We start from the raw sequence: 24,176 nt of genomic DNA, 5'->3' as shown, positions 1-24,176 counted from the left end.
AATCAACGTTTCTTCATAAGGCCAAAAACCAAATTCTATCGTCTCTATATATGAAGTAGAAATTCTATCGTCTCTATACAGAAAGTCGATAATAAGCGATTTGGCGGTATCTTTTTGGCAGTAACTTTTTGGTTGTTGAATAGTCTTGCTGTAATAATCTTTCTGTATTGAATACCAACCATAAGGAAGTAATCCCTTTACGAATTTTCATTGTACATAAACAGCGTTTTAACACGCCGATCGATCCGGCCCATTGCCCCGGAGCGAAGCGGAGGGCCGCAATGCGAGCCGGGCGCCGGAACGGTGTCGGTAACTTAGGAGTTAATTTTTTTTCTCTCGCATCGTGTCATAATTAGTCACATAAAAGTGTTTTAAGACACCGAGCGATATGTTTCTGTGTTGTACTTGAGTTTTTTGATTTCTCCATATAAAAATGTATGTAAAATTAAGAAAAAGGCAGTAAAGCACAAAACAGAAAATGTGTCGGTTTTCAAAATTCAGAGCGTGTATATATAAAAAATGACACAGACTATTTATGACACGATGCGAGAGAAAAAAAATTAACTCCTAAGTTACCGACACCGTTCCGGCGCCCGGCTCGCATTGCGGCCCTCCGCTTCGCTCCGGGGCAATGGGCCGGATCGCTCGGCGTGTTAAAACGCTTTTTATGTGCAATGAATTACACGGACTATTTATGACACGATGCGAGAGAAAAAAAAAACTCCTAAGTTACCGACACCGTTCCGGCGCCCGGCTCGCATTGCAGCCCTCCGCTTCGCTACGGGGCAATGGGCCGGATCGCTCGGCGTATTAAAACGCTTTTTATGTGCAATGAAAATTGGTTTTCATGTTGTAAAAAGATGAATTCTGTAGTGATGAACTAAACTCCTTTACGTTACATTTCGTAAAAGGATGAATTCCATAGGAACCAACAAAACGCCTTTACGGCGAGACGAAAATTAGAGTTGATTTGGGATCTCAATAACAGCTGAATTAGTAATCTTGAGTTGAGATTGTCAACTGAACAATTTCTTGAAATCGAAATTTCATCTCAAATCAAGAATAAGCCACTGTACGTAGATTTTATTCATTTGAAATAAAATACAAAGCTTTTTATTTTATTTGTTTTAGTTGCTTGCAATCAGAGATTGAACGGTGAGATGCGTTGCTTCTGAAAGTCGTTGTTTCTTCTCGTCGTTTCTTCAGGAAGTCGACGGTTTCGAAGAAACGGTGACTTTCTGAAAAAATGGTGACATGTAAAGACGACTCTTCAGATTTTCTGATGAAACGGTGAGAAGAAACGGTGACTTCCTAAAGAAACGGTGACATCCTATAGAAATGGTGACTACCTGAAGAAACGATAACTTCCTGAAGAAACGACGAGAAGAAACGGCGACTATAGTGGCCGGTTCTTCTCGTCGTTTCTTCAGGAAGTCACGATTTCTTCTCGTTGTTTTTTCAGTAAGTCACCGTTTCTTCAAGATGTCACCGATACTCATGTCGTCGAAATTTCAGGACAATCCACGCCACGGTAAACAGTTGCACACAATTCAATAATCCAGATAATTTTTGATCACCACGGGGACCTCCAACGGTCTCATATCGTCAATGGACCTCCAACGGTCGCTCCACTGATGCTTGGGCTGCGATGCTCCCATAGCGCATTCTTATCGTTTGCACTTGACGTCCATTTTTCACGCGAACCTCTCAATCAAAATGGCGACCGGCCGCAAGCGAAGGAAAAACACAAAATCACCAACCTCTTTCCCGCACAAACACAGAAAAAACACAGTTCACGCACTCAGAAGCACCCAACACGCAATCCTCACCACACAGAACAATAATTAACGCGAAAACCAGCAGAAAAAACTAAAATCAAGAAGGAGCAAAAAACCGCACAACCTCTCACGTTTCACCCAGCCTACTCAAGCAAAAGTGCTTCTAATGACAGGTGTTAAATATTTAGTATGAAAATTTGTTCCAAAATTTACACTGTCCAGTTTCAGTACTCATGCTCGAAGTACGTTGATTCCATTGAATAAAAAGAATTGATTTTGTTTTGCGGTTTTTATTAATGAAAGTAAAGTAAAGAAAGTAAATTAATAGAAGTGAATTCATGTTAATTACTGGTAAATGAATTTCAATTATTTCGAAGCAGTTCAACAGATTCAAAATATAACAAAATTAAAGGAAGACAAATTCAGAGCAAATAACTCAAAAGAACAAAATGAAAAAAGTCCAAAGCAGTTCGAAGGATCCAAAATATCAAAAATGCTCAAAATTATACAGAAAAGTAAAACAAACTCACAAAACTAATCCATTCGCTTTACGATGTTACATAGTCGTTGTGTCAGACTTAGATTACCCTTAACGAGACTCGCAGCTCTGGGTATAATATTTTTCAATGCTTTCTCATCGAAGCCGCGGCACATTGAGTATTTATCCAAAATATCAATAAATACCGACAATAATGCAGTACCAGGTGCGTCGACGACTTGTTGTAACAATTTGTACATTGTTTCCGTATGGATAGTCCCGTATAAGTAGTATTGCTTCAACGTGTCAACGAAATACAGAGCATCCGTTTCAATCATTATTTCAAGAAGAACGTCATAACACTTTCTGCTCTTGCTGCAGTAATCGGTTATGGTGGTTAGGGCTTCCATTTTCGACGAACCATAAAATACCAGCCCACTGAACACAAACTTAAGAGATGCAATGTCCCGTTCTTCACATTTGCTGATTGCTCCTATCAGAATCGATCTCATTTTTCGTTTTCCGAGCACTTCGCACATCGATGGAAAGTAGACGAGGAAAGCTTTTTTGGTTCTCAAAACGAAATTGAAATACATGTATTTCACGGTCTCGTCATTTAACAGCATCAGTTTGTGATAAATGTCCCGAGCAGGTGGCAAGCTATGGTTCCATTTGCATACGCCGCCAATGCACTGGTCATTCAAATATTTATGGCATGGTCGATTGAATAAATGGAACACTTTTTGTTTGAGTGCAACACCTTTCGTCAATGTTGTATATGGTGTCCGGCCAACTGCACCCTTACAGTGTGACGAAACTGACGCTGAAACTCTGCAAAGAGAACAAAGGCAATATTTTCATAAAACGTTCTTCTAGTGTTCTTAAAGATCAGACTCAATTTCTTAATCTTCTCTTGTATCAGAAATTAATCTTGAGTAATCTTGTACTTACGATCGTCTTTGGTCACCAGTGATCACTCTTTCATTCGACACCATTCTTCGATATCCACTTGACGAATGAGATTTCTGTCTTTGGACATTGTGAAAGGTTGCTGCGCCACTTCTAGTTTCACAAACGAAAGTACATTCGCTTTCATCGTTATTTTCGTCACTTCTGTTTGAATTGCAATTGTTGGCCACATTATTCTGAGACTGGATGCTGTTTCGAAAAGTTACACTGGATGTGTTACTATTACATGGCATGCCTGCTTTCTGTAGTTCAAGTATTGAAATATCCAATAATTCTTCAAGAGATGCGGCGCTCATCGACACTTTTTCGACTCGTGGATCAAAAACGGCGTTTGATGTCAGATTTGGGCGATTTTCTCCCTGTGTTTCAATCATTATTTCATCGAAAGGACCATCCGACTCAACATATTTGGCCAGCTGGAAAGCATCGTCTTCCTTAAATGGGAAAATGTTCATGTGATCAAAAGTTCTCTTTTTCATCTGAAGTCTGTAAATCGAAACCATTCAAGCTCGTACAGCTTCAATTGCGGTTCTTTGCTGTTCTTACCATATCCGTAAAACCTGCAAAATCTTCATCCTCAATAATATGACTCAAATCCATTTTACTGTTAGCAGACGATTGAGGGCCACAAGAGTTTTGGCATTTATCCATCGAGTCAGCATTGGATGTTGACCATTTTTTCATGTCGCTTACAGGTTTCAGGCTATGAAATCGATTCTTTTTGTTGCTTGCTGAAGATCCTGCCTGTTTGCGAACTTTGGAAATGTGCGATTGGAGCCCATATTTACGCTTCGGCTTTTGTGATGCAACAGATTTGTGTCGTAAAGGTAAATATTCCTTTGATGTCATAGTTATAAAACGAACGTTAACTCAAAATGACAATGCGTGCATAAAGTTTGAAGTATTCGAACAGCGTTGAAAATCGTCATTTAAGAGAGGGACTAACATTGGTGGCGCTCAGAACAAAACAAATATTTTGCAGATAGAGTAGAAGGGATTTTGCTATTGTTGTATATGTGACTCTTGTTGAAAACAAGAGAGGGATAACGAAAGTTTGTGCAACATGAAGTTCTTTCTTGCAGATGGAATTTATGACCTACAGTTTTCGATTTTTTATTTTATCAGCACAGCACTGCTACTATTTTCTATGTTCGTACTAGTAGCAGTGCTGTGATGTGATATCAGCTATGTTTCTTTACTGTCATAGCACTGCTACTAGCACGAACGCTGTTTTAACTATATGTTTATGCTAGAAGCAGTGATGTGTTACTATACATCTGTTACGTTTCGATGACTACTTTTCAAAATCTTCTTAGACTGCCAGTATATCACCAGTGTTTTATCTGGTAATGATGATAATAATTATTAAATTTTGTGTCGTGTAACGGCTCAGTGAAAACGACTGAAGATGACTAGACCACGCTAGTCTCTGACCGCCTATGGAACCGGAGGTCGAAACAGTAACTTTGTCTCCCTCTCGCTTTACGCGCCAACCAGGTAAGTGGTAAAGGACAATCACACAAAGAGCTGACCCTCAATTGGCGTACAGTCCGAATAACTACGTTATTCAGTTTCTAACTACACATTCAAAAGAAAATTGGATTTTTCATCCGATTACCTGAGAGATTCACCAAAACACTGGCATGCTTGAACAAAGTTTAATTAATATTAAGTTGTATACAAACTGAAAATGGTAATCAATCCTCTTCCTCCGAAATCGTTCCGTCATAGATGCTCTGCTCCACATCATTCATGTTGAAGTCGTCATATCGTGATCAAATTTGATAGTTATTTTCATATGTAGGGGCTTTGCAGAAATTTTCTCGGATTGTCAGCCCCTTGGTTTGGACGATGTATTTAAGCTATTTTCGCGAGTTGTAGCCCGAACTCGGAATAATATGAAAAGTCAAGTTTTCGTGTGATTGTTGATCCGAGGCGAAGCCTTCAGAGTGTGAAGATCACACTGGACTTTCAAATTTTTATCCCTTGTCATGTAATAGTTATTTGTGTATCTGTTTTGGACGATTGTTTTTAGGCAATTTCGCGAGTTGTAGCCCGAACGAAGTGCCTAAAATCAATCGTCCAAAACAGATACTCAAAAAAAATTTCATGTAAGGGGTCGAAAACCCGAGAAAAATCTCGAAACTCCTTCATTTTCGGCCCCGACACATGAAAATAACCATTGAGTGTAGTTTGCTGATCCAAAGCGATGCCGAGGTCAATAAAATCACACGTTTTCGTTGTGTTACATGCGGTCGTCTCAAGAAGTGCTTGAAGCATGAAAAGTACAGTTTTTTAATCTTTCTTCCAAATTTTTATTTTGACGAGTTGGAATACCGACATCCTTCGAGCTATACCATTGTCAAAATATAAATTTGAAACCACTGACGTAATTTACTAATTCAATCCATTGGCTCACTCAAAATTCAAATTCTGAAGCGTAGTTACTAATTCCACAGTTTCATACGTTACATTCGACTATATTCACTCTTTGTACTGCCGTCAAACGAAAGAGGGAGACCTTCTACGAAGTTAATCTTTTGTGAACATGCACAATGTAGAGCGCGATTGCATGAGATTATGGCGCCAGCATTAAGAGTGAAAGAGATGCGTATGTTCATAAAACCTATGGAGGGATTCTTTTGAAAAACAGCCTACCGAAATCGGACGCATTTTCCAGTGGACTTTTTTATATGTGCCTAGAAAGGACTTCGACCCTAGAGCCCAAAACCACTTTCAAAAAAATTCTTCGAAGCTTTTGTGACTGGTGAAAGGTGATCAAAAACCGAAAACTTGCACTTTTTTTACCAATATTTCTCCAGTTACACGAGCCGTACATGGTGGTGTGGGGTATCATATGAAAGGTAATTTTATGTGTTTTTAAATGTAAATGTAAATTAACGACACCAGAGTTCACCAGTAGGCAAGAAAAGATTTTTTATGTTTTAAGTTTTAGAAAAATGATTTTATTGAAATGAATAAACAAATCCAGATGGAATCAAACAAGAAACTGTAGATTTTAAAACTTATTAAATGACAAGAACTTAACTTATTTGACTTTACGGCCACATATTACAAAGTTATCAACATTAATAGCGCATTAAAGTCTATCAGTTTTCTAATAATATTACGATTCAATTAACGTCTTCTTATTATCTACAGAACTGAATTTATTTCTTCAAAAATTATTTACAAGTAATGGACAACCAGGCCATTAATCATTTTCATTCTTCAATCTTATTTTTCTGAACCCAAAAATTTTGTTTATCAAATTACTAGCGTTTCCTTTTACACGAGCGACTGTAACAATATTAAAAAAAAAAAATCTTCAAAACCTTGTAAAATCCGTTCTCTCCGTCCATTCTCATACCTTAAACAGAAAACAAACACTCTCGTATTTTAAAATGAACCAACAACGAGCTAACTGAATAAATTTTCAGTGGCCTTTTCGATATTCCAATTTTCTTTCGATAGAACTGCACGCGCCTCCAGTTCGCTAATTCCCATGTCTTTTAAACGCTGAATTTTCTGATCACAATCCACGATTCGATTCGGACCTAACGAAAATGGAAAAATTATTGATTCTCTTTGTCAAAGTACCGAAGGCGTTCCTGTCTGTGTCATTGATTTACTTTGTTCAACATAGTGAACACAATATGACACGTATTGTCTTGACGAATCACATTCAAATCAATTTAGCAAAATAAAATAATTTACTAACCACCGGCATACGCATTCGTCCAGTGTCTTGCCGTCAAGGCAAACATTTCGTAATTTTCCTTAAACTGTGATGCAACCACAGCATCTTGAGGATCATCCGGTTCCGCAGCCGATAGAAGGGCTTGTAGTGACAGCAGAACTGTTCTCAATGTCATAGCAGCAGCCCTAAGGATAACCATCAGTGTATTTGTGATCACCGAATCAACGGTAAAAAACGCATGAATTACTTACCAATTGTCTTTCAAGATATCGAGGCAAATAGCACCCGTCACACTAGAGATATTTGGATGCCAAATTTTGGTGTTGAAACGGACCTGCAACGAACGAGGTAATTTATAAATTTTGTTTAAATTTCAAACATTCATGGGGATGAAATTACCTTCGGCGGATTGAACGGATAGGTTTCGGGTACTTTAATTTCCAATAAGAATTTTCCACCTTCATACGGCGTGTCAGGTGGGCCAGCTATTTCTCCACGTAAATCTGTCCAGCTGTCGTTGTTTAATTCTATTTTGATCGAACATTGAACAATCTGCAAAATATCCAATTTAATGTTTTAATTCTCCGAACCGAGTTACGTTTAATTTAAATTGCAAATAATGACAGAGAATGGTGAACTTGAGTACAATGTTGGTTACAAACACGACACAAGTCTTTTTTCTCAATTCCAAATGAGTTTGTTGCACGGTCGTCGATTAGAGTTATTCGATGTTGACTGAAAGTCTCCAGAGTGTAAAACTAATTTAGTCGACGCATTTAACTGTTCATCTTTTCACTATAGTTTGAAATTCTCAATGTTCATTTCTGTTTGGAATAATAAACAGGAAATGCGTAGCTTAGTCAGCAGAATTTTGAATGAAGACAATACACTAGAAAATCATCAATTCCTCAATGAGTAAAATCATTCACATTCAGTGGCGATCTTAGTACAATTGGGTTAACACTAGAAATTTGTTTTTAACTGTATCTAGTTGTCAATTAACTAAGGATTTCATCTGCTCAATTTTGTAAGTAAATTGTGAATTTGCGTTCAATGACTCATAGTGTTTTTTGCACTATGACGGGATTGCGTCGACCTTCTTTCAAGTCGTTTGAAATTCTGTGTAAAATTAATTGCTTAAGAACTCTGTCTTAAACCTCAGATGAGTTTTAAAAGAGACAGTCAAAATTTTTTTCATTAAACAAACTTGTCCCAAAAGCAAAGGATGACACTTATCGCTTCAAAATTTTAATGAGCGCGAGGTCAAAGACTTTACGTCAATCAGAATAATATTCGAAAAAAATTACGAGTGCAAACGTAGAATCTGTGAACACTTCCTCTAACTTCTCGGTTATTTTGCATTAAGGACCGATTTCCTTGAGTGCTATTACCAGTTACTTTGTCTCAACATTATCAAAATTTGCCGGGCCGACTACAACCCTGTGAATAATATTTCGTACTAATCTAAATTGTTACACAATCGCAAACATTAAAACAACGTAAATCAATCGGTTCGTAGATTCTCTATGTGCATTTTACTTGTTTTGATCTTTAGTAATTTTGTGCTAAATTTTCGACACGCGAAAGGAACTTAATTTTAAAGATGGAAAATGACAACACAGCGTGTGTTAACAAAGGTAAAATGTGTGCGATTTATATAAGTTTTGTTTTGTGTCAATTGTGTGAAATTATCAGTCAATAGCACATCAGTATAATCATAACCAAAATAACACCAAAATTTGTGTCATTGTTCTGTGCCGAAAAATGGATGGTTAAATTTAATCGCAAGGCCACTTACTTTGTCTGAATGAATAGTTTAAGTTGATCTTACCTCTTCGCTATTTATCACTTCTTTGAACTCCCTTTTTATCCTGGACACTGCCATATTCGCCATTTTTCACACTTTGTTTGACAATCTGAAACAGAAAATATCAAACATTAATTGATTTTAATTGAAATAGTGTCGATAATTTGCATAGTTTACATTGTATATTTCTTAGAAAACCAGATTTTTCGAAAAATTAGGTAATTATTAAAATATATTTCGATTATCATGCACGGAAAGGCATACAAAAACAACAAAAAACGTAAAATGCATATATTGTGAATGACAGTCGTTTTTTTGTGGGGGTATGATGTTCGTAAAATGTAGAAATGGCAATAACATAGGAGCCACCGCTTATTTTTCCTCAAGTGATTTGCGGGAATCGCATCCGCATGTTATGACGAGAGGGAAGAGCGCGACGTGCAGGATGTCAGTGACTTAACACAGAAAAATATAGAAATTAACGAATTGTAGTTTTAAGACGCAAGTATCTAGTATAGACTCTATAACACTTATTTTAGTAAGACTTAACAATAGCATAAACATTAAGAGGTGAATGTGGTGACTCGCAAATTCCGTCAGGTCTACAGAGATTTCTAAAAAGTGTGGTGGTTTTCCGTCTATATTTTTTGAAGATTTGTTGCTAAGTTAAGGGACCTCCGTGAAACCGAAACCACTAAAACTGACACTTTCGAACGAAAAATATAAAATTGAATTAGAGAATCGCTTTTATATACTTCGAAGACATCGAAAAGATACTAACATTAGGAAACTGTGGTCATATTAAACTCTGATTGGTCCTACAATGCTGTTACTCCGAACTTTTGGAGCGCTGCTCACATGTATTGATGAATCCCATCATAATTGTCACATTTAGTGGCACATTACGTTCTTGTAACTAGTTGACAGTATTCTTGATCACTTTCAATGATCAGATGACTTACCAAAATTTATATAATAAGTCATTTAGCCCACAACAGTTATTTAAAGTGCTGGAAACGGTCAAATAATGGATGACGTTTTCGCCATTTTTTTTGAAAAGCGCCCGCTGCGCCAACCTACCCCTCGAACAAAAGTTGTTTGTTATGACCCAAAAAAGGGAAATAAGAAGAAAAATCAGAGGTGCAAAAACTTTTGTTTAAATTTGGTTCAGGCACACTGTGACCAGTAATTATACTATACCTGGTTTATAGTATAAACTTTATACTGCCATTGCGTCACCACAATCAAATAATTTCTTGACGTAAAGGTTCACGTCAGGTGAAGTAATCTAGAAAAAAAACCTGATTGAGATGATTTATTGTTGCCCTAAAAATTGGGGAGGTCACGATTTAAGTATACAAACATACTGAAGGTAATGCAAATGCTCAGCGGATCACAAATTTTACGGAACCCAAGTTTCGTGTAAATATAAGACTTGTTATGTTGCTTGCGTGACGTTTGACGTTTTAATGTTGGTAGAAATGTGTTGTTCGGCATACAATTTTTTGTGTTGGGTATAAAGATGCAACCTAAAACAAAGTGAATTTAACTAGTGGCCAACATTGTACAAATTATATTCACACGAAAGTAGGGTTCCGTCAGTTTTTGTGGATTTGTATACCTTCAGTATGTTTGTATACTTTCGTCACGATAACATCCATTTTATTAAATATGCGGGAAGACACATACTGTAAATAATTCACTGGATACGAATTTGTATGGTGTGGTGAATCTTCTGTGTGCAAATTGGTATTACCGGCGGATCATTATCTACATTAAGTTCTATAGTATCCATTCAATTTTTTAGAAACCTGAAAACTGATGTGACAGACTTAATCTGCCGCGCTGCCTTCAGTCACGTCGAAATTAAATGAATCACTTACAGATTAATACAATTATCAAGTGATTCAGTTCAGATTCAGTAAAGCCTCATTTATTTAACTTCACATCAAACTCTAAACGATCAACGGAATACGTCTAACGTCATATTTACTGCCTACATGGCTTTCATCTATGAATGGCTTTACAGCATTATTACCTCCACTCCCTCCACTTTTGAAAACATATCAGTACCATCTGAAAGAAAAAAAAAATTCAATGCACTTAACAATCAACACGTGCGTGCGTGCGACATTAACGTCACTCTAAAAACTGATTGCCAGATTGTTGTTAAATTTTCCTAATTCGTGACTATAATACACCGGTGACCAGACAAGAAAATATTTCAAGTCGAAGCGTAAATATTTACTTGCAGTTTCAGGTAATATTTTGGGGCACGAATGATGAAATTTGAATATTTTAATTTTGACAAAAATGTGCTGGAAATGTTTTTTGTGGTCGTCAATCTGTGGGGCGATAATTTCTATCACCATTTTTGTATTAACAAATGTCATATTGACGGTTTGCATACGAAGATGTTTCGTCTCGTATGGTGTGTGGAGATTATTGATCCGAAAACAGACATACGATGACATATGGAAACAATTTTTGACAACTACTGTGACCAACAGTTTAAACAAAAACTATACGTGATATGCACGTCTCTTTCCAACCAATGCCAGCATTCGTTATCATTCTTATGATTCTATTTCATTTTTACACACACTTGACTCGTCTTGCGAAAACGAATTCAAAATTTTCTTCTAGATTTCTATGTGATGCCAGTTGTTCGTAGTGCTAACCCGATTCGCGCTAAAAGTTTAATCAGGAATAACTTGGAAAAGTCAAGTGTTCTCAAAATACAATCGAGAATGCCGAACATCAAAGTCTTCTCGGGAACATCGCACCCGGATTTGGCCCAACGCATCGTTGACCGTCTCGGTATCGATCTGGGAAAAGTTGTTACAAAGAAATTCAGCAACTTGGAAACATGGTGAGTTCGATTTGTTTTTTTTATTATTCGATTTTTTTGCGTTTTGAATTTGATTTATTGATGTTAATTAAATTGATGGATTGCCTCGAGCATCGAAAAATGTACATAGTGTATTCGATTAAACTGTGAAGATGAACGGAAAAAAACTGCATGAATTAACCTCAAATCGGTTTTACTTGTAGGAAGCACATTTTTGTGATCAAATTTCCATCGAAATATTAACTAATTCAACTTAATTAATCAGTTTTTTGCTATGAATTATCATCCAAACTGTTATGTTTGGCCAAAGAAACGTGACAACTTTTTCTTCACATCCATCGGTCATATCAAATGTGATGTAATAATGCTACATATCGTACTTATATACCACGTTTATTATCATCGAATTAGTATTTTTGGCTTCATTTTGGTTGTGTCGTCTATTCGCAATTAATTTGATTTAAATTGGCCGTTCTGATATATTGCTTTCAATTAAACAGCTGGTTGGGATTGTCTATGCCGCTAACATATAACTTTTGGGGCAATGAATTATTAGCGTCTATGTGTACAGAGATAGTACAATTTCGAGGTCAGATGTATAGATCGGCTTTTAATACATAAAAATATGCGCCACACTACGTTTAGATTTTTTGTGAATGAATCGGTAATTTAAATTTGTCTCTCTAACCATTCCACATGTGGTTTGGTTCTGAATGGTTTTTATGATTATGCATCTCTCTTCACGGTATACACGAAAACAGGTATTTATATGATATGAAAACAACATAAAACATTCGCGTACACATTTGTCTTGAGCATGCGACACACAGGTTTCAGGAGATTTTTGACGGTACATAATGTTTCATACGCTATTCAATATTCTATAGACCGTAGCAGGTGTTTTTTGCCATCTATTTTCGGATTGTGATTTTAATTGTGTTGGAGTTTAAGATCATTTTTTTTTGTAAAGGAATTCTTAGCCAATTGAGATGATTTAAAATAATTATACGAAAGGACAGATCCGTTCTAGAAAATCACTCGCATACGTCCAGATACTTATAAGAGTTCAGGTTTATTTTCTCTCTGTTAATGAATTAATCAAGAGGGGTTTCCACGAATAATTCAATAGTTATTTTTCAGTTGTTCTAAATTACAATTATTCATTGATATATTATTATGGTCCACTATAAATCTTCTCCATAAATATTACACCACTCCATAGTACTTAAACAGATACATGGCGTTGTTATGGTTTGTACATGAAATTCGTTGAACGAATGAAAATCTAGATTTTTATCTTGTGAATTTTTGTTAGTTACACTCTTGCAACAATACTAAAATACTAAAATAAATAATCTAGATCTTCATTTGTTAAACAAATTTTATGTGGAATTTTACTTTTCTCTAACTGTACAATTATCTGAAAAAGTCTAAACTTCCGAAGCATTTGTTGCGAAAAATGTTGCATTTTCCAACTTTTCTTCCCTCGATGACAAAAAAACTCCAACCCCGACTTCACTATACCCAGCGAGCGATGTATTCCATTTGTTATGCCTCCTAGATTACGCTAGGCCAAGTATGTGGAAAATGGACAAACACACAAAGAACTGACCCTCAAATGGTGTAAAGTCCGACTAACTACGACATTTATGTTTAGATTGTTGTTGCTATTCCGATCTCCGTGGGAGATTCACCATTCATCACGTTTAATATCGAGCTTCCGATCTCTCTGAGAGATTCACCTTTCGCATATGATGGTTATTTATGTATGCTTATGCTTTAAGAACGGTTCATTTTAATTATCTTTGGCTAAGATCTACTTGCGAGATTCACCTTTCTTGAATAGTCAGTTGTAGCTGTGTTTTCGCTCGTTGAAAAAAAAAACTTTTCCTCAAATTCGTTGCAACTGCACATTTTACAAAATATGTTTTTCCTCAGATGAATAGAAATGTAGAAACTTCTCAATTAGGTCAAAAAAATAACGACGAAAACCTTGTATTTTCTGACCTGTGACATGGTTGGGTATGGGTACTGTGATAACAACCATATTTGTTTGATCGATACGATCGAGTGTTTTCTAAGTTATGACGTGCGCAATCGTCTTTTGGTAACATATTTCTTTAGATTGGTTTTACAGATTAAGGTATATTTATCGGTAGGAAGGTTAGGTCCGCAACCTTTTATTTTTTGAAGGTTTCTATTTCCTGTTGTGTGCAAAATATTGAAAGTAGTTTTGTTGTAAAAGACGGTACCGATTTCATCAATTATTCTGAAATTAAACAGTTTGTCAAAATCGATTTGTTTTCTAAGTCATGTGATGACTACGCTGATGTGAACACCACTGGAAACGTCTATTTAAAATCAATAGCCTGATAGATGATTGTCAATTTCGAATGTGACATAAGTAATCTCGGACATACAGATAATTTATTCTCAGACTTTTTCTCTCTGTTTTATACATGTTACAAGCAAAGCAATAACAAATTTCCTTCTTGTTTGTTTATAGTGTCGAAATTGGAGAATCGGTACGTGGCGAGGATGTTTATATTGTTCAATCTGGATCCGGTGAAATCAATGACAATCTTATGGAATTGCTTATCATGATAAATGCATGCAAGATAGCATCAGCATCGCGTGTAACCGCCGTCATTCCATGCTTTCCATATGCCAGACAGGACAAAAAAGATAAGGTAAGCACTGTAAGAGAACTTTTTGATCCGATTATTTCCTATTCTAGAATTAAAAAAATGGTTTCGGTGGAAATAAGTTAATTTTCTTAACTGTAGACTTATTCGTATAAGATTTGCTGATCCAGATCAATTGATTTTTGAGTATACTAATTTGTGATCAGTGTAATTGCTTTTATTTTTGGCTGTTTTTCTCATCGAATTTTGTTGTTTGGATGGGCTTTTTTAAAGCTTCCGCAATGAAAGTTTGGTATCTAATTTTGGAATTATTTTTTTCCGTTAATTTCAATTTCAAGTTCCGCTTAACTTTGCTTAGTTATATGCAATTTTGTCAAGTTTATGAATTTCCAGTTTAACTAAACTGCAAAGAATTAGCAAAACAGGATTTGTCAATGAAATTAAGGAATCGTAATCGATTGGCTATGTGAACAAAAAAACAAATGACATTGAAAATTTGATGTGCTTTTACACTATACACAATTACCACACCAAACATGAAACAAGTGAATATTACAGCATTCTATTTCATCTGATTGCCCTTCGTTTGTAAATTTTCATGTTTTATCATCGCAAAATTTGCAACGATTCCATTTTCTTCCTATTGTAACATTATAGTCGTGCGGCAATGTGGCATAAAATAAAAATGATTCAATTACGAATGTGGTATGGACGTACACAACATTGACTTTGACATGACAGTGAATGTGAATTGCTCCACTTACGAATTTTAAAGAAATAATTTAATGTTTTTCTATTGTGCTTGTTTACAACACTTTTTGGTTGGACACATTCATTCAACGGCACACACCTCGCTTCTAGACATCGAACTTTCGATATTTTTTTCATCAGTTTTGCTATAGTCGAAAATATCGCCCGTTTGTGATGGAATCCTATAATATTCACTTCAGATTTTTACTTTATTTATCGGACTCGTCAATGCGTAATCTAAGGCCTGTAATCGTGTTCGCTTTATTCAGTTCTTGATATATAAGGAAAGGTAGATTGGAGGCAAAGAATACCAAGATAAATGTTTTTGCACTTTTTGCTATAAAACTAAAAATACATTTGTGTTTATTATTTCAACGTTGATTGTTTGCATTTCCACAACAATCAATTGATATGTTCTTTAAAGTAGACTCTGAGCATCCGGAAAGACTAAAATAGAGAAAAAAAAAACTAATTTCTTTTCAATTATCTTCAATATACGCTTCAGTTTCTATACGCAAGACATTAGACAAAGCTGTGTTTCCAACTTGACCTTTTTCATTTCGATATACCCGTACTGCCTGTGATTCAATTGACGAGAGATAATGATCACGATATATTATTGTAAATAAATTCTTTTTCGTTTCTTGTCACCACATTTCTCATAGAAAATTATTCTTTTTTTATTGTTGAATTTCCACCCGCCAAACAGACCGGCGATACGGAAGGACTTGCGAAACAAGCCAATAACAATGTCCTGAAATACAACGAATGGAAATTTAGGGTACAACCTAAGTTATTAGTAATTTTCAATTTTTTATTATTTTTTTTCCTTTTTTTTTTTGATTTAACACAATATATCAGTTCTTTACACGATAATGTTGTTGTTTTCGGTGTTGTCGTAAAAAAAAAACAAAAAAAAGTTTCCAAACATTTCAAATATTGTTTGTTGAATAACTGTAACATACACACAACGGCAACAACAACGAAAAGTTTTTTTTTCTATTTTTTAACTCTCGAAACATATCGTGTATTGAACTATTTTTATTTTGGCGCATTGATATACCTAACATTTTATACTTGGGGCTACATAAACAAACAAGATATTGGCATGTTTTAAAGTATTTTCATTTTCAATGTCATTTCACAATTTCACTGTAATAAATTTTGTATTTGTTAAGTATAAGAAATATTTTATCATGTTTAATGAATGTTATTTGTCCATCGTCTTATATTGTATAGCCACAAAATGATCTATTTACTGCACACAGAAGTAATTGCCCAATCATATTCGTTAGTCTCCATAACAATCTAAGGTTAGTCGTGATCGAAGATATTAACAACAATTCTCCACCAAATTTTCCCTTTCGAGTACATATTTTGCCAGACTTTATTTATTTTTATTAATCCCAAGAATGTGTCTTCTCAACATATTTCACTATACATGATTTTGATAATAAAATTGAATTAAATTTCGAAGCGCACGGGGTCACATATTCCATATATTCCACGTTGTCGAACCTTTCATATTAAAAAGGAGTCAGAGGTTAGGTTCTGAAATAATTGGCTAAACACCTACCATCCAATTTTGAACGGTTCATTTTTATGACATAAACTTAGGAATCACCTGAATGGAAAAGGGAGACATATAAAATAAAGAGTAAGGATCATGCTTCCAAGATATGAAATAAGAACCTATGAGCCACAAGCATTTGAGTCACCGTTCCTAACATATCAGAAATGAGAACTCATGAAGATTGTATTCAAGTGATCAACTCGGAGGCTACTTAGTCTATTCTTTCAAACCCTAAGTCAGAGGTACTACTATTTATGGAATCACAAGGCCGGTCTTAATGGTTCAAGAAATATTCGACTAAATACTACCACCATTCCTGGCTTAACACTATTTTATGACAGAACGAATCCTCGATTTTACAAATGTTGTCGCTTTTTCCGGTTTATTTCTTTTTGTACACAAAAAGTCAGTTTTGTACACAAAACTTACATTTTGTACACAAAAAGTTTATTGTTTATTATTAAACCATGATTTTGTACACAAAAATGATTATTTTGTACACCAAAATGCTTATTTTGTACACAAAAATGATCAATTTGGACACAAAAAGTTCATTTTGTACACAGTAAGTTCGTGTTGTACACAAAGAAGTATAATTTTGTACACATAGAAATATCATTTTGTACATAAATTTGATGATTTTGAGAGATATAAGAATATATTGATTCAGCGACGTTAGCGTGTTTTAATAATGAGCTGTTTGAGATGAGAAAGTAATTGGTAAAAATTATTTATTTATGTAGCAGCGCCGCAGGCCGTGGAATATTAAAAAAAAAAAAAAAAAGCGGGGTCGAGGGGCGGCAGCCCCCGCAGTGGGGGGTCAAGGGGGTACAGCCCCCCTTGCGGGGTCTAAGGGGCGGAGCCCCTAGCGGGGTTTAGGGCAGAGCCCCATGAACGTACGGCAGCCTGCAGGGCGTAAAGAAAAGCTCGCCGCAGGCGCGGGGGTTTGGGGGCGGAGCCCCCGCACAAAGAAAATACATCATCCTACAGTAAAGACAGTGTACGAAACAAGATGTAGTCCAATGACAAAAGATTGAATTAAGCAAATATACTTTTGAAAGACTACAGACACAAATTACACGTTCTCTTCTCTAACTGTATTACCTCTTCTTTTTGGTGCCGTTGTTCTGTTAATTATTAACTTCTAGGAATGAAAGTGCTGCTCAATGCAATTTATGTTTATAATAAAAAAATCTCTCAAAATCAAAAAACACAGCCAATTGAGAACTCTCATTGTGATAAAGCTTCTTTGTTTTGTCACACTTGATAACTTATGTGCTGAGATCGCGTAAAGCTAATTCAAAAAATTGCTAGAAGCTTAACAAGATTTTGTGTACGAATAGTGTTTTCTGTGTACGTTGTTACGGTTTCCGTGTACAAAATCAGTTATGTTTGTGTACAAAATATTTTTGTTTGTGTACAAAACAGACCTTTTGTGTACAAAATAATCAATTTTGTGTACAAAATCTTTAATTTTGTGTACAAAATATTTTTTGTGTGTGTACAAAAGGGACGTTTTGTGTACAGAACGTACTTTTTGTGTACGAAATGAAATGAACCGCTTTTTCCTCTCTTAATCAGAGAGGACTAATAATTGACGGATCGACTGTCGTTCAAAGATGGCACTCGATCGTTAAGACTAAAAGAGAGCCGAGTTTATGATGAATGAAGTGTCATTCTTTCGATGTTTTAGATTTGTCGATATTTGATGACATAGCTTTGAAATAAATTTTAAAAAAGCTCTTGTTTTACCATGCAGCCTAGGAATGGAAGCAGACCATTTTGCAATTTTGGGACAGCTTTTTCTGTGTTTCGGCTTTAAGTTTCGAGTAACACAAAAATGGGGACAAATGAGAACACTAAAATTGTTCGGAGAACACCTGCAAGATTTCTGACTCTTGGTTTCCATTCATAAAAGTTATTCTCTTCCAGTAAACAATAACTCATAATTTTAAATATTTCTTCTGTGACGTTCGTGTGCGATAAGTAAGACGTTTTATGCTTAGTCGATGCTAAATGTTGTTTAGGAAAATTGTAAACGAAATTCGTCAATGCATCAATAACAAAATATTATTAACAACAAAACGAATATTGTGTGTTTTATGTACGTGATCTCTGATGCTTGATAATATATTTGTTTATGTTCGGTGGACTGTCGTCATAATAAGTATATTTTTTTCTCAAAATTATCAAAACAAATTATTTATTTGGAAAGACGAATCACACCAGTCAATGACGTGGTACGCCTTTTTTTCAAGATTCATTTAGGATCAAACCTGCACTTCCATTCCAGACAACACAATAACAAATTAATTTAATTGATAAAAAAAGTTTAATTTGAACTCATTTTGAAAATTTTAAATATGAACTTGCTATCATCACTGTTGTTGGTTGCGGTTGATTTCAAAACATTCAATAAGAACGATGTTTTGCGTGTATACAACATTTTAACATTTTTTTTTTTTTTATTTCGTAAATGTTGCCCCACTGGACACACAAGTTCAGATTGGATGGCTCAAAAGGTTATTTTTGATAAATTGTCGGATCAATGGCTTACAATTTAAGAATTTTATTTAAATTTTCCATCTTCTTATCTGGCTTAGTGATTGTTTGCACAGTCACTTGAATAAAATGTAGATGCGATATTAAGGAAGTACCTACGAGTACACTTTGGATTCGGCTGCTTCCTATTTCAAAAATCGGCTTCAAACAATTTACTAATTTCGAACGGACACGATAGCTACATAAATACTTGTTTAAGATTAAAATGATGAAATCTATTACTTCATTTGATACAAAAATCTATTATTTCAACATTTTTAATGTATATAAGCTTGTAAATATAGTGCCGGTCATATGAAAGTATACACTGACCCTCGTACACATCGTTCTTTGTTTTAAAACTTTATTATTCTCAGAATCGTACACGTTCATTTGACCGGCGCAGAATAAGCTGACCAAACTAGTGCTCATCTTTTATTCTCGTAGTCGTTGTCGGTGGTAGAAAACTAGTCGTTTCTATGAGGGTAGCATTGTTGTTATGAATCGTTGCTAGCCGCATATTCTAAGCAATTGTTTGTAAAATAAAATGGAGTTGGGTCTCAGATGTCACACTTTTTTGACGGACTTTAAAAAAATCCCTCGTATATTTCATACACGGGGGTCAATCATCTCGCCATTTTCATCAACAAAAACAAATCAAAACGAAGTAAAAATAAACAAAACTCTTGGTTTTATAGGAATTTTCACCCCATAGCTATACTGTGAGTAACCCGAAGTTGAAGATTTTTGTATTTTATTTTCATTTTTGTTTTTTTTTTTCTTTATTACTGTTTCCAGTTCACTTTTTCGAATTATGCAAACACGAAAGCGAAACTAAAAAATGTCTAGATTTTTTCAGATCATAGATCGTTGCATAACTCGAGGGAGATCTTTCTCTTCATGTAGATAATTCTATTATCCAGAGTATCAATAGATTTTGTTCTAATTGTCCAATAACATTTTCGCATTGATTTTTTATCAAATCAAATTTTAAAAAAAAATATTGTCCGAGCTAAAGGAGAAGAGATTTAATAGCAACAGCGCAGATCATAGTGGCACTGATACAGTGCTCCGTTCTGTTTTCAACAGCTAAGAATTTTTCCAATTGAACTCAAATACGAACACATGGTGTGGCATTGTTTTGGTCACTTCAATAGTTAAGAGAATTACGAAAATAATTTAATAAAAACACGTAATCAGCATGAACGTTTGAACTTTAGCATTGATTACATGTTCATTTCCTTATCTCAATCGACGAATAAAAAGGCTACATCATTTTTGAGTTGCTTTGAAATCGGAACTATTTCCAGACTCTATCGCGATAACAACAAAAAACCTTTTTTTAGAAATAGTCTCATCTGGTACTGATTGGCCTTCAAAACAGAACATTGATTTGATAAAAATGAAAAGAAATAGTGGGTGGACAGACTCTCACATCATCGCGTAATAACTTACCTTTCATTAACTTTTGAAGTAATGGCATTTAGTATCGAAAGCCCAGTCTTTCAGATTGCCTTTTAGAAGCCTTTTGGCTTTAGGACCATAATTTTCCTTTATGCGTTTGACTGATTGTAAATATGAACTACAGTTTTTGGCATGGAAAGTGTTGGTAGTAATTCATACAAAGTCACAATTTAATTTAATTGAAGATGTTGTTGTTCCGAATTCAATTTTTGGTCGTGATTATACTGCAGTCTTCCACAGATGTTTCGTCATTGTTTTGTGTTCCGTTTAGATCATCTGTGTTTGTCCCTTTTGTTTTGTTTCAGGCATTTTAGACATTTTAATCGAACATTAACCAGCAACATTTTGGGAATTTTTACTTTTTCAATCCACTAATATTGAACAGTTTTCATTTGAGCAATTAAATTGGTTTCGTTTTTTTTCTCCTTTCTTTCATTATTTTAGAGTCGTGCACCAATATCGGCAAAATTAGTGGCGAATATGTTGTCCGTTGCTGGTGCTGATCACATCATAACAATGGATTTGCATGCGTCACAAATTCAGGTTTGTGGTTTCACACCGAACGGCCAATGTGCCTTTATAACGTAAAAATGTCCAAATTATTCGTTAGGGTTTCTTTGACATACCCGTCGATAATTTATACGCCGAACCGGCTGTTCTCAAATGGATAAAAGAAAACATTCCCGAATGGAGAAATTCCATCATTGTGTCACCAGATGCAGGCGGTGCAAAACGTGTTACATCGATCGCTGATCGATTAAACGTTGAGTTTGCTCTTATTCACAAAGAGAGAAAGAAGGCTAACGAGGTGGCATCAATGGTGCTGGTGAGTTTTGTCAAGTGTTAGCTCATCGATGGAGATAATCCTAAGAGGAACATTTAAATTCCAGGTTGGTGATGTTAAAGATAGAACTGCTATTTTGGTTGACGACATGGCTGATACGTGTGGCACAACATGCCATGCAGCAGAAAAACTCATGGAAGCTGGTGCTACTAAAGTATATGCCATACTAACGCATGGTATATTCTCTGGACCAGCCATTTCTAGGATAAATAATGCTTGTTTCGAGGCTGTTGTTGTTACAAATACAATTCCACAAGATGGTCATATGCGCGACTGTCCCAAAATTCAGGTGAGAGCAAAATGCACAGGATTTCCTTCAATAAAATGATTCCTGTCGCAGAAGAAACGTTAGTGATCTCTGAACATTTTATCTATTTACAGTGCATCGATGTGTCGATGATGTTCGCCGAGGCCGTGCGTAGGACACACAATGGTGAAAGTGTGTCTTATCTGTTTTCAAATGTTCCATATTAAGGACGGAAACTATGATCCGGATTGAGCTCACCACACACAGACACATCCAATAGCAGCAGTACAGAATTTGTTTTTGTTAAAGAAACAAACTCAATCCGTATCAACCAATTGAAATATACAGTTTGAATGCCTGGAGATGGATAATAGTACGAGCATAGGTTTTAATTTAGATATTAGGGAAAATGAAATTATATTGGGATCAAATACAATTCATTTTGATTCATATTTTGTGTGAGCGAGTTTATAGATCACATTAAAATTATTATTATTAAAACAAATAAGATTATATTCCATTGGAAAGTTTTAACAAATTTTTATAAAACATCATCTTGCAAACTGGGTTGATTACATTTCATGTAAACGGCGTTGTGTGTAAAAATTTTTTTTTTAAATTTCTGTTTTCATTTTTATTTAGAAAAAAATTTATAAAAACTGTTGAATGAATCAGTAGAAAAGGAATTTAAATTATAATTTTAAAAGGTTAGTTAATTAAGATTATACAAGCAGAGAGAACATTATTATTATAAATGCAGCCGAGATCCGTTTTGAATCTCTAGCAAAAGCAAACCACTAAATTGAAAGTTTTTTTTTAATCAGACTTTTAGTGCCATTTTTGTTGAATTGAAATAAAACATGCGATCGAAAAGAAGACAATTCATTGGAAACTAAAGACACAAACAGGATAGTAACATTCATCAGAAAAATGTTTTTTTTAGTATTAAAATCAAACTTTAAGAAAAATCTAATTATTTTGTGTAAAGAGAAAGCAAAACACAATTGACGATTTGGAATTAATTTTGATTTTGTACAAAAATGTATAATTTTTCTCGAAATTTTTTGTTGGAAATAATTTTGTTTTTAAAAATATTTTATAAATGTCAATCAATATCTTCAATAAGACAATTTATACAGCAGGATTATATTATCACTTCTTTTTGATTCTTTTTTTATATTAAAGAGCAACATTGCCATAACTATTGCGTTTGAATTCTTGGAATCATTTAATTATCTCATTGGAACAGATGGTAAGGGTAATTCCAGCTAATTTGTGACTGTTCGAAATATTTTCACCAAATGAAAAGCGATTTCGGCAAACGTTTTTTTCCTTGAAAGCTCTTGACCAGACGCGTCGTTTAAGCCCCATATTAGGTCGGTGGCCGAAAATCTCGGGGAGATACCACCAAAAAAATGTATGGTTGTTTCTAGCAAATTTTTGAAAATTATAGTTTATTTCACGAAACCTGAACCCATTTCACTAAAAAAAATTTTTGCTGAAAGCTATTGACAAGACGCGTAGTTTGACACCAATATGAGGTCATTGTAAAATGAGGTTTTGGGGAGATATGACCAAAAAGTGTTTGTTCGTATTCGGCTTTCCGAGATATTCTCAATAAATCTCAAATGATTTTTGTAGATTTGTTTTCCTGTAGATCTGAACTATATAATTCCACAATTGCTCCAAATGACACGAAATTAAATTTTTAAAAGATTTTTGGTTCATTCTGCTTTAGCCCAAACGTTGCCGAAATTACATTTTTTTCAAATAAAAACTGAAGATCGGTGTCATTCGAAAGCTACAGCATATGACTTCACGAGAAAAATAACTTTGGGTCAATCAGGTTAGTTGGATGAGTATAGTAGGTGAAAACAGCTTCCCAGTGGTGAGAAGTGTCATCTTCTAATTTTAACTCGTCGAGATTATCTCGAAAAATTTTGTAACCATTTTTTTAAACGGTTTTGAGCCAAAGAAACATTTTCTGTTGGGTAACAACCACCAATTGTGAAAAAAAAATCCTGGCTGTTAATGACCACTGAAAAATATCACTTTTATAGACATATCTCCCCCAAATTTTCGGCTACCAACATCATATTGAGCTTAAACTGTGCGTCTTGACCATAGCTTTCAGGGAAAAAAAGTTTTTCGAAATCAGTTTTTATTTGGTGAAAATATTTTGAAAAGTCACAAACGTGTAACGCAACTAACCGCTGACTTCTGCGATCACACAAGTCACACTTGGCAGGCTAAAAATTCCAATTCTTCTTGGTATGAAAGCACTATGTCTCCTGAGTATTAGAAAATTTATAGACTGGTTTGTTTCCGCAAAACATAGCCAACACAATTAACTTTATGACTCACAGAAAACGAAATTTGTAACGCAACTAACCATGGAGTTACCCAAAAATAAGTTGCAAATTTATTGTATGTAGTAGGAGATGTAGTTGTGGTCGGAATATTTAGTGGAATGATTTACTTTGAAGAATGATATTGCGGTTAGTGAAATTTTTCACGAGCTACCTGGGT

At 35.0% G+C, this 24,176-nt stretch overlaps 3 protein-coding genes across 10 annotated transcripts; 1 reads left to right on the top strand and 2 right to left on the bottom strand.

Annotated features, from left to right (window-relative positions):
* Window positions 1-2,059: 2,059 nt before the first annotated feature.
* Window positions 2,060-4,105, bottom strand: LOC119083448. The gene is made up of 3 exons (XM_037193167.1): window positions 3,772-4,105; window positions 3,208-3,659; window positions 2,060-3,087 (listed from the first exon to the last, which is right to left on the bottom strand). The coding sequence occupies exons 1-3, from the start codon at window positions 4,072-4,074 to the stop codon at window positions 2,313-2,315; spliced, it is 1,530 nt and encodes a 509-aa protein (XP_037049062.1). The 5' UTR covers window positions 4,075-4,105; the 3' UTR covers window positions 2,060-2,312.
* A 2,063-nt stretch (window positions 4,106-6,168) lies between these two features.
* Window positions 6,169-9,067, bottom strand: LOC119083450 (ubiquitin-conjugating enzyme E2-22 kDa). Of its 3 annotated transcripts, none has more exons than XR_005088866.1 (7): window positions 8,910-9,067; window positions 8,757-8,841; window positions 7,325-7,477; window positions 7,177-7,259; window positions 6,947-7,110; window positions 6,596-6,782; window positions 6,370-6,551 (listed from the first exon to the last, which is right to left on the bottom strand). XR_005088866.1 is itself a non-coding variant. In XM_037193174.1 (6 exons), the coding sequence occupies exons 2-6, from the start codon at window positions 8,817-8,819 to the stop codon at window positions 6,646-6,648; spliced, it is 600 nt and encodes a 199-aa protein (XP_037049069.1). In that variant the 5' UTR covers window positions 8,820-8,841; window positions 8,910-9,067; the 3' UTR covers window positions 6,169-6,645. The 3 variants fall into 3 exon arrangements, 1 of the variants encoding a protein (XP_037049069.1); XR_005088865.1 differs by having other exon boundaries at window positions 6,370-6,525; XM_037193174.1 differs by having other exon boundaries at window positions 6,169-6,782.
* A 1,769-nt stretch (window positions 9,068-10,836) lies between these two features.
* On the top strand, window positions 10,837-22,848 carry LOC119083449 (ribose-phosphate pyrophosphokinase 1). 6 transcript variants are annotated; one of them, XM_037193171.1, is made up of 8 exons: window positions 11,115-11,120; window positions 11,379-11,604; window positions 14,090-14,282; window positions 15,688-15,777; window positions 21,001-21,099; window positions 21,167-21,382; window positions 21,447-21,689; window positions 21,782-22,848. In XM_037193171.1, the coding sequence occupies exons 2-8, from the start codon at window positions 11,390-11,392 to the stop codon at window positions 21,872-21,874; spliced, it is 1,149 nt and encodes a 382-aa protein (XP_037049066.1). In that variant the 5' UTR covers window positions 11,115-11,120; window positions 11,379-11,389; the 3' UTR covers window positions 21,875-22,848. The 6 variants fall into 6 exon arrangements, with proteins under 6 accessions (XP_037049068.1, XP_037049066.1, XP_037049065.1 ...); XM_037193173.1 differs by lacking the exons at window positions 11,115-11,120; window positions 15,688-15,777 and adding an exon at window positions 10,837-10,968 and having other exon boundaries at window positions 14,090-14,273; XM_037193170.1 differs by lacking the exon at window positions 11,115-11,120 and having other exon boundaries at window positions 14,090-14,273; window positions 15,688-15,759.
* The last annotated feature ends 1,328 nt before the right edge of the window (window positions 22,849-24,176 follow it).

The sequence above is a fragment of the Bradysia coprophila genome, unplaced genomic scaffold (assembly GCF_014529535.1).
Source record: "Bradysia coprophila strain Holo2 unplaced genomic scaffold, BU_Bcop_v1 contig_663, whole genome shotgun sequence".
NCBI classification, from domain to species: domain Eukaryota; kingdom Metazoa; phylum Arthropoda; class Insecta; order Diptera; family Sciaridae; genus Bradysia; species Bradysia coprophila.
This window is presented reverse-complemented; position numbering and strand designations above follow the sequence as displayed.

What these genes read in the sequence shown, in the direction of transcription:
- LOC119083450 (XM_037193174.1), bottom strand. Translation starts at nt 8,819, where the DNA reads ATGGCGAATATGGCAGTGTCCAGGATAAAAAGGGAGTTCAAAGAAGTG. An exon ending in AAGTGATAAATAGCGAAGAG is followed by an intron (nt 7,478 to 8,756) that starts GTAAGATCAACT and finishes GATATTTTGCAG; the next exon opens with ATTGTTCAATGTTCGATCAA. An exon ending in ATCCGTTCAATCCGCCGAAG is followed by an intron (nt 7,260 to 7,324) that starts GTAATTTCATCC and finishes CGTTCGTTGCAG; the next exon opens with GTCCGTTTCAACACCAAAAT.
- LOC119083449 (XM_037193171.1), top strand. Translation starts at nt 11,390, where the DNA reads ATGCCAGTTGTTCGTAGTGCTAACCCGATTCGCGCTAAAAGTTTAATC. An exon ending in TTCAGCAACTTGGAAACATG is followed by an intron (nt 11,605 to 14,089) that starts GTGAGTTCGATT and finishes GTTTGTTTATAG; the next exon opens with TGTCGAAATTGGAGAATCGG. An exon ending in AAAAAGATAAGGTAAGCACT is followed by an intron (nt 14,283 to 15,687) that starts GTAAGAGAACTT and finishes CCCGCCAAACAG; the next exon opens with ACCGGCGATACGGAAGGACT.
- LOC119083448 (XM_037193167.1), bottom strand. Translation starts at nt 4,074, where the DNA reads ATGACATCAAAGGAATATTTACCTTTACGACACAAATCTGTTGCATCA. An exon ending in TTGCAGGTTTTACGGATATG is followed by an intron (nt 3,660 to 3,771) that starts GTAAGAACAGCA and finishes TTCCCATTTAAG; the next exon opens with GAAGACGATGCTTTCCAGCT. An exon ending in ACTGGTGACCAAAGACGATC is followed by an intron (nt 3,088 to 3,207) that starts GTAAGTACAAGA and finishes TTCTCTTTGCAG; the next exon opens with AGTTTCAGCGTCAGTTTCGT.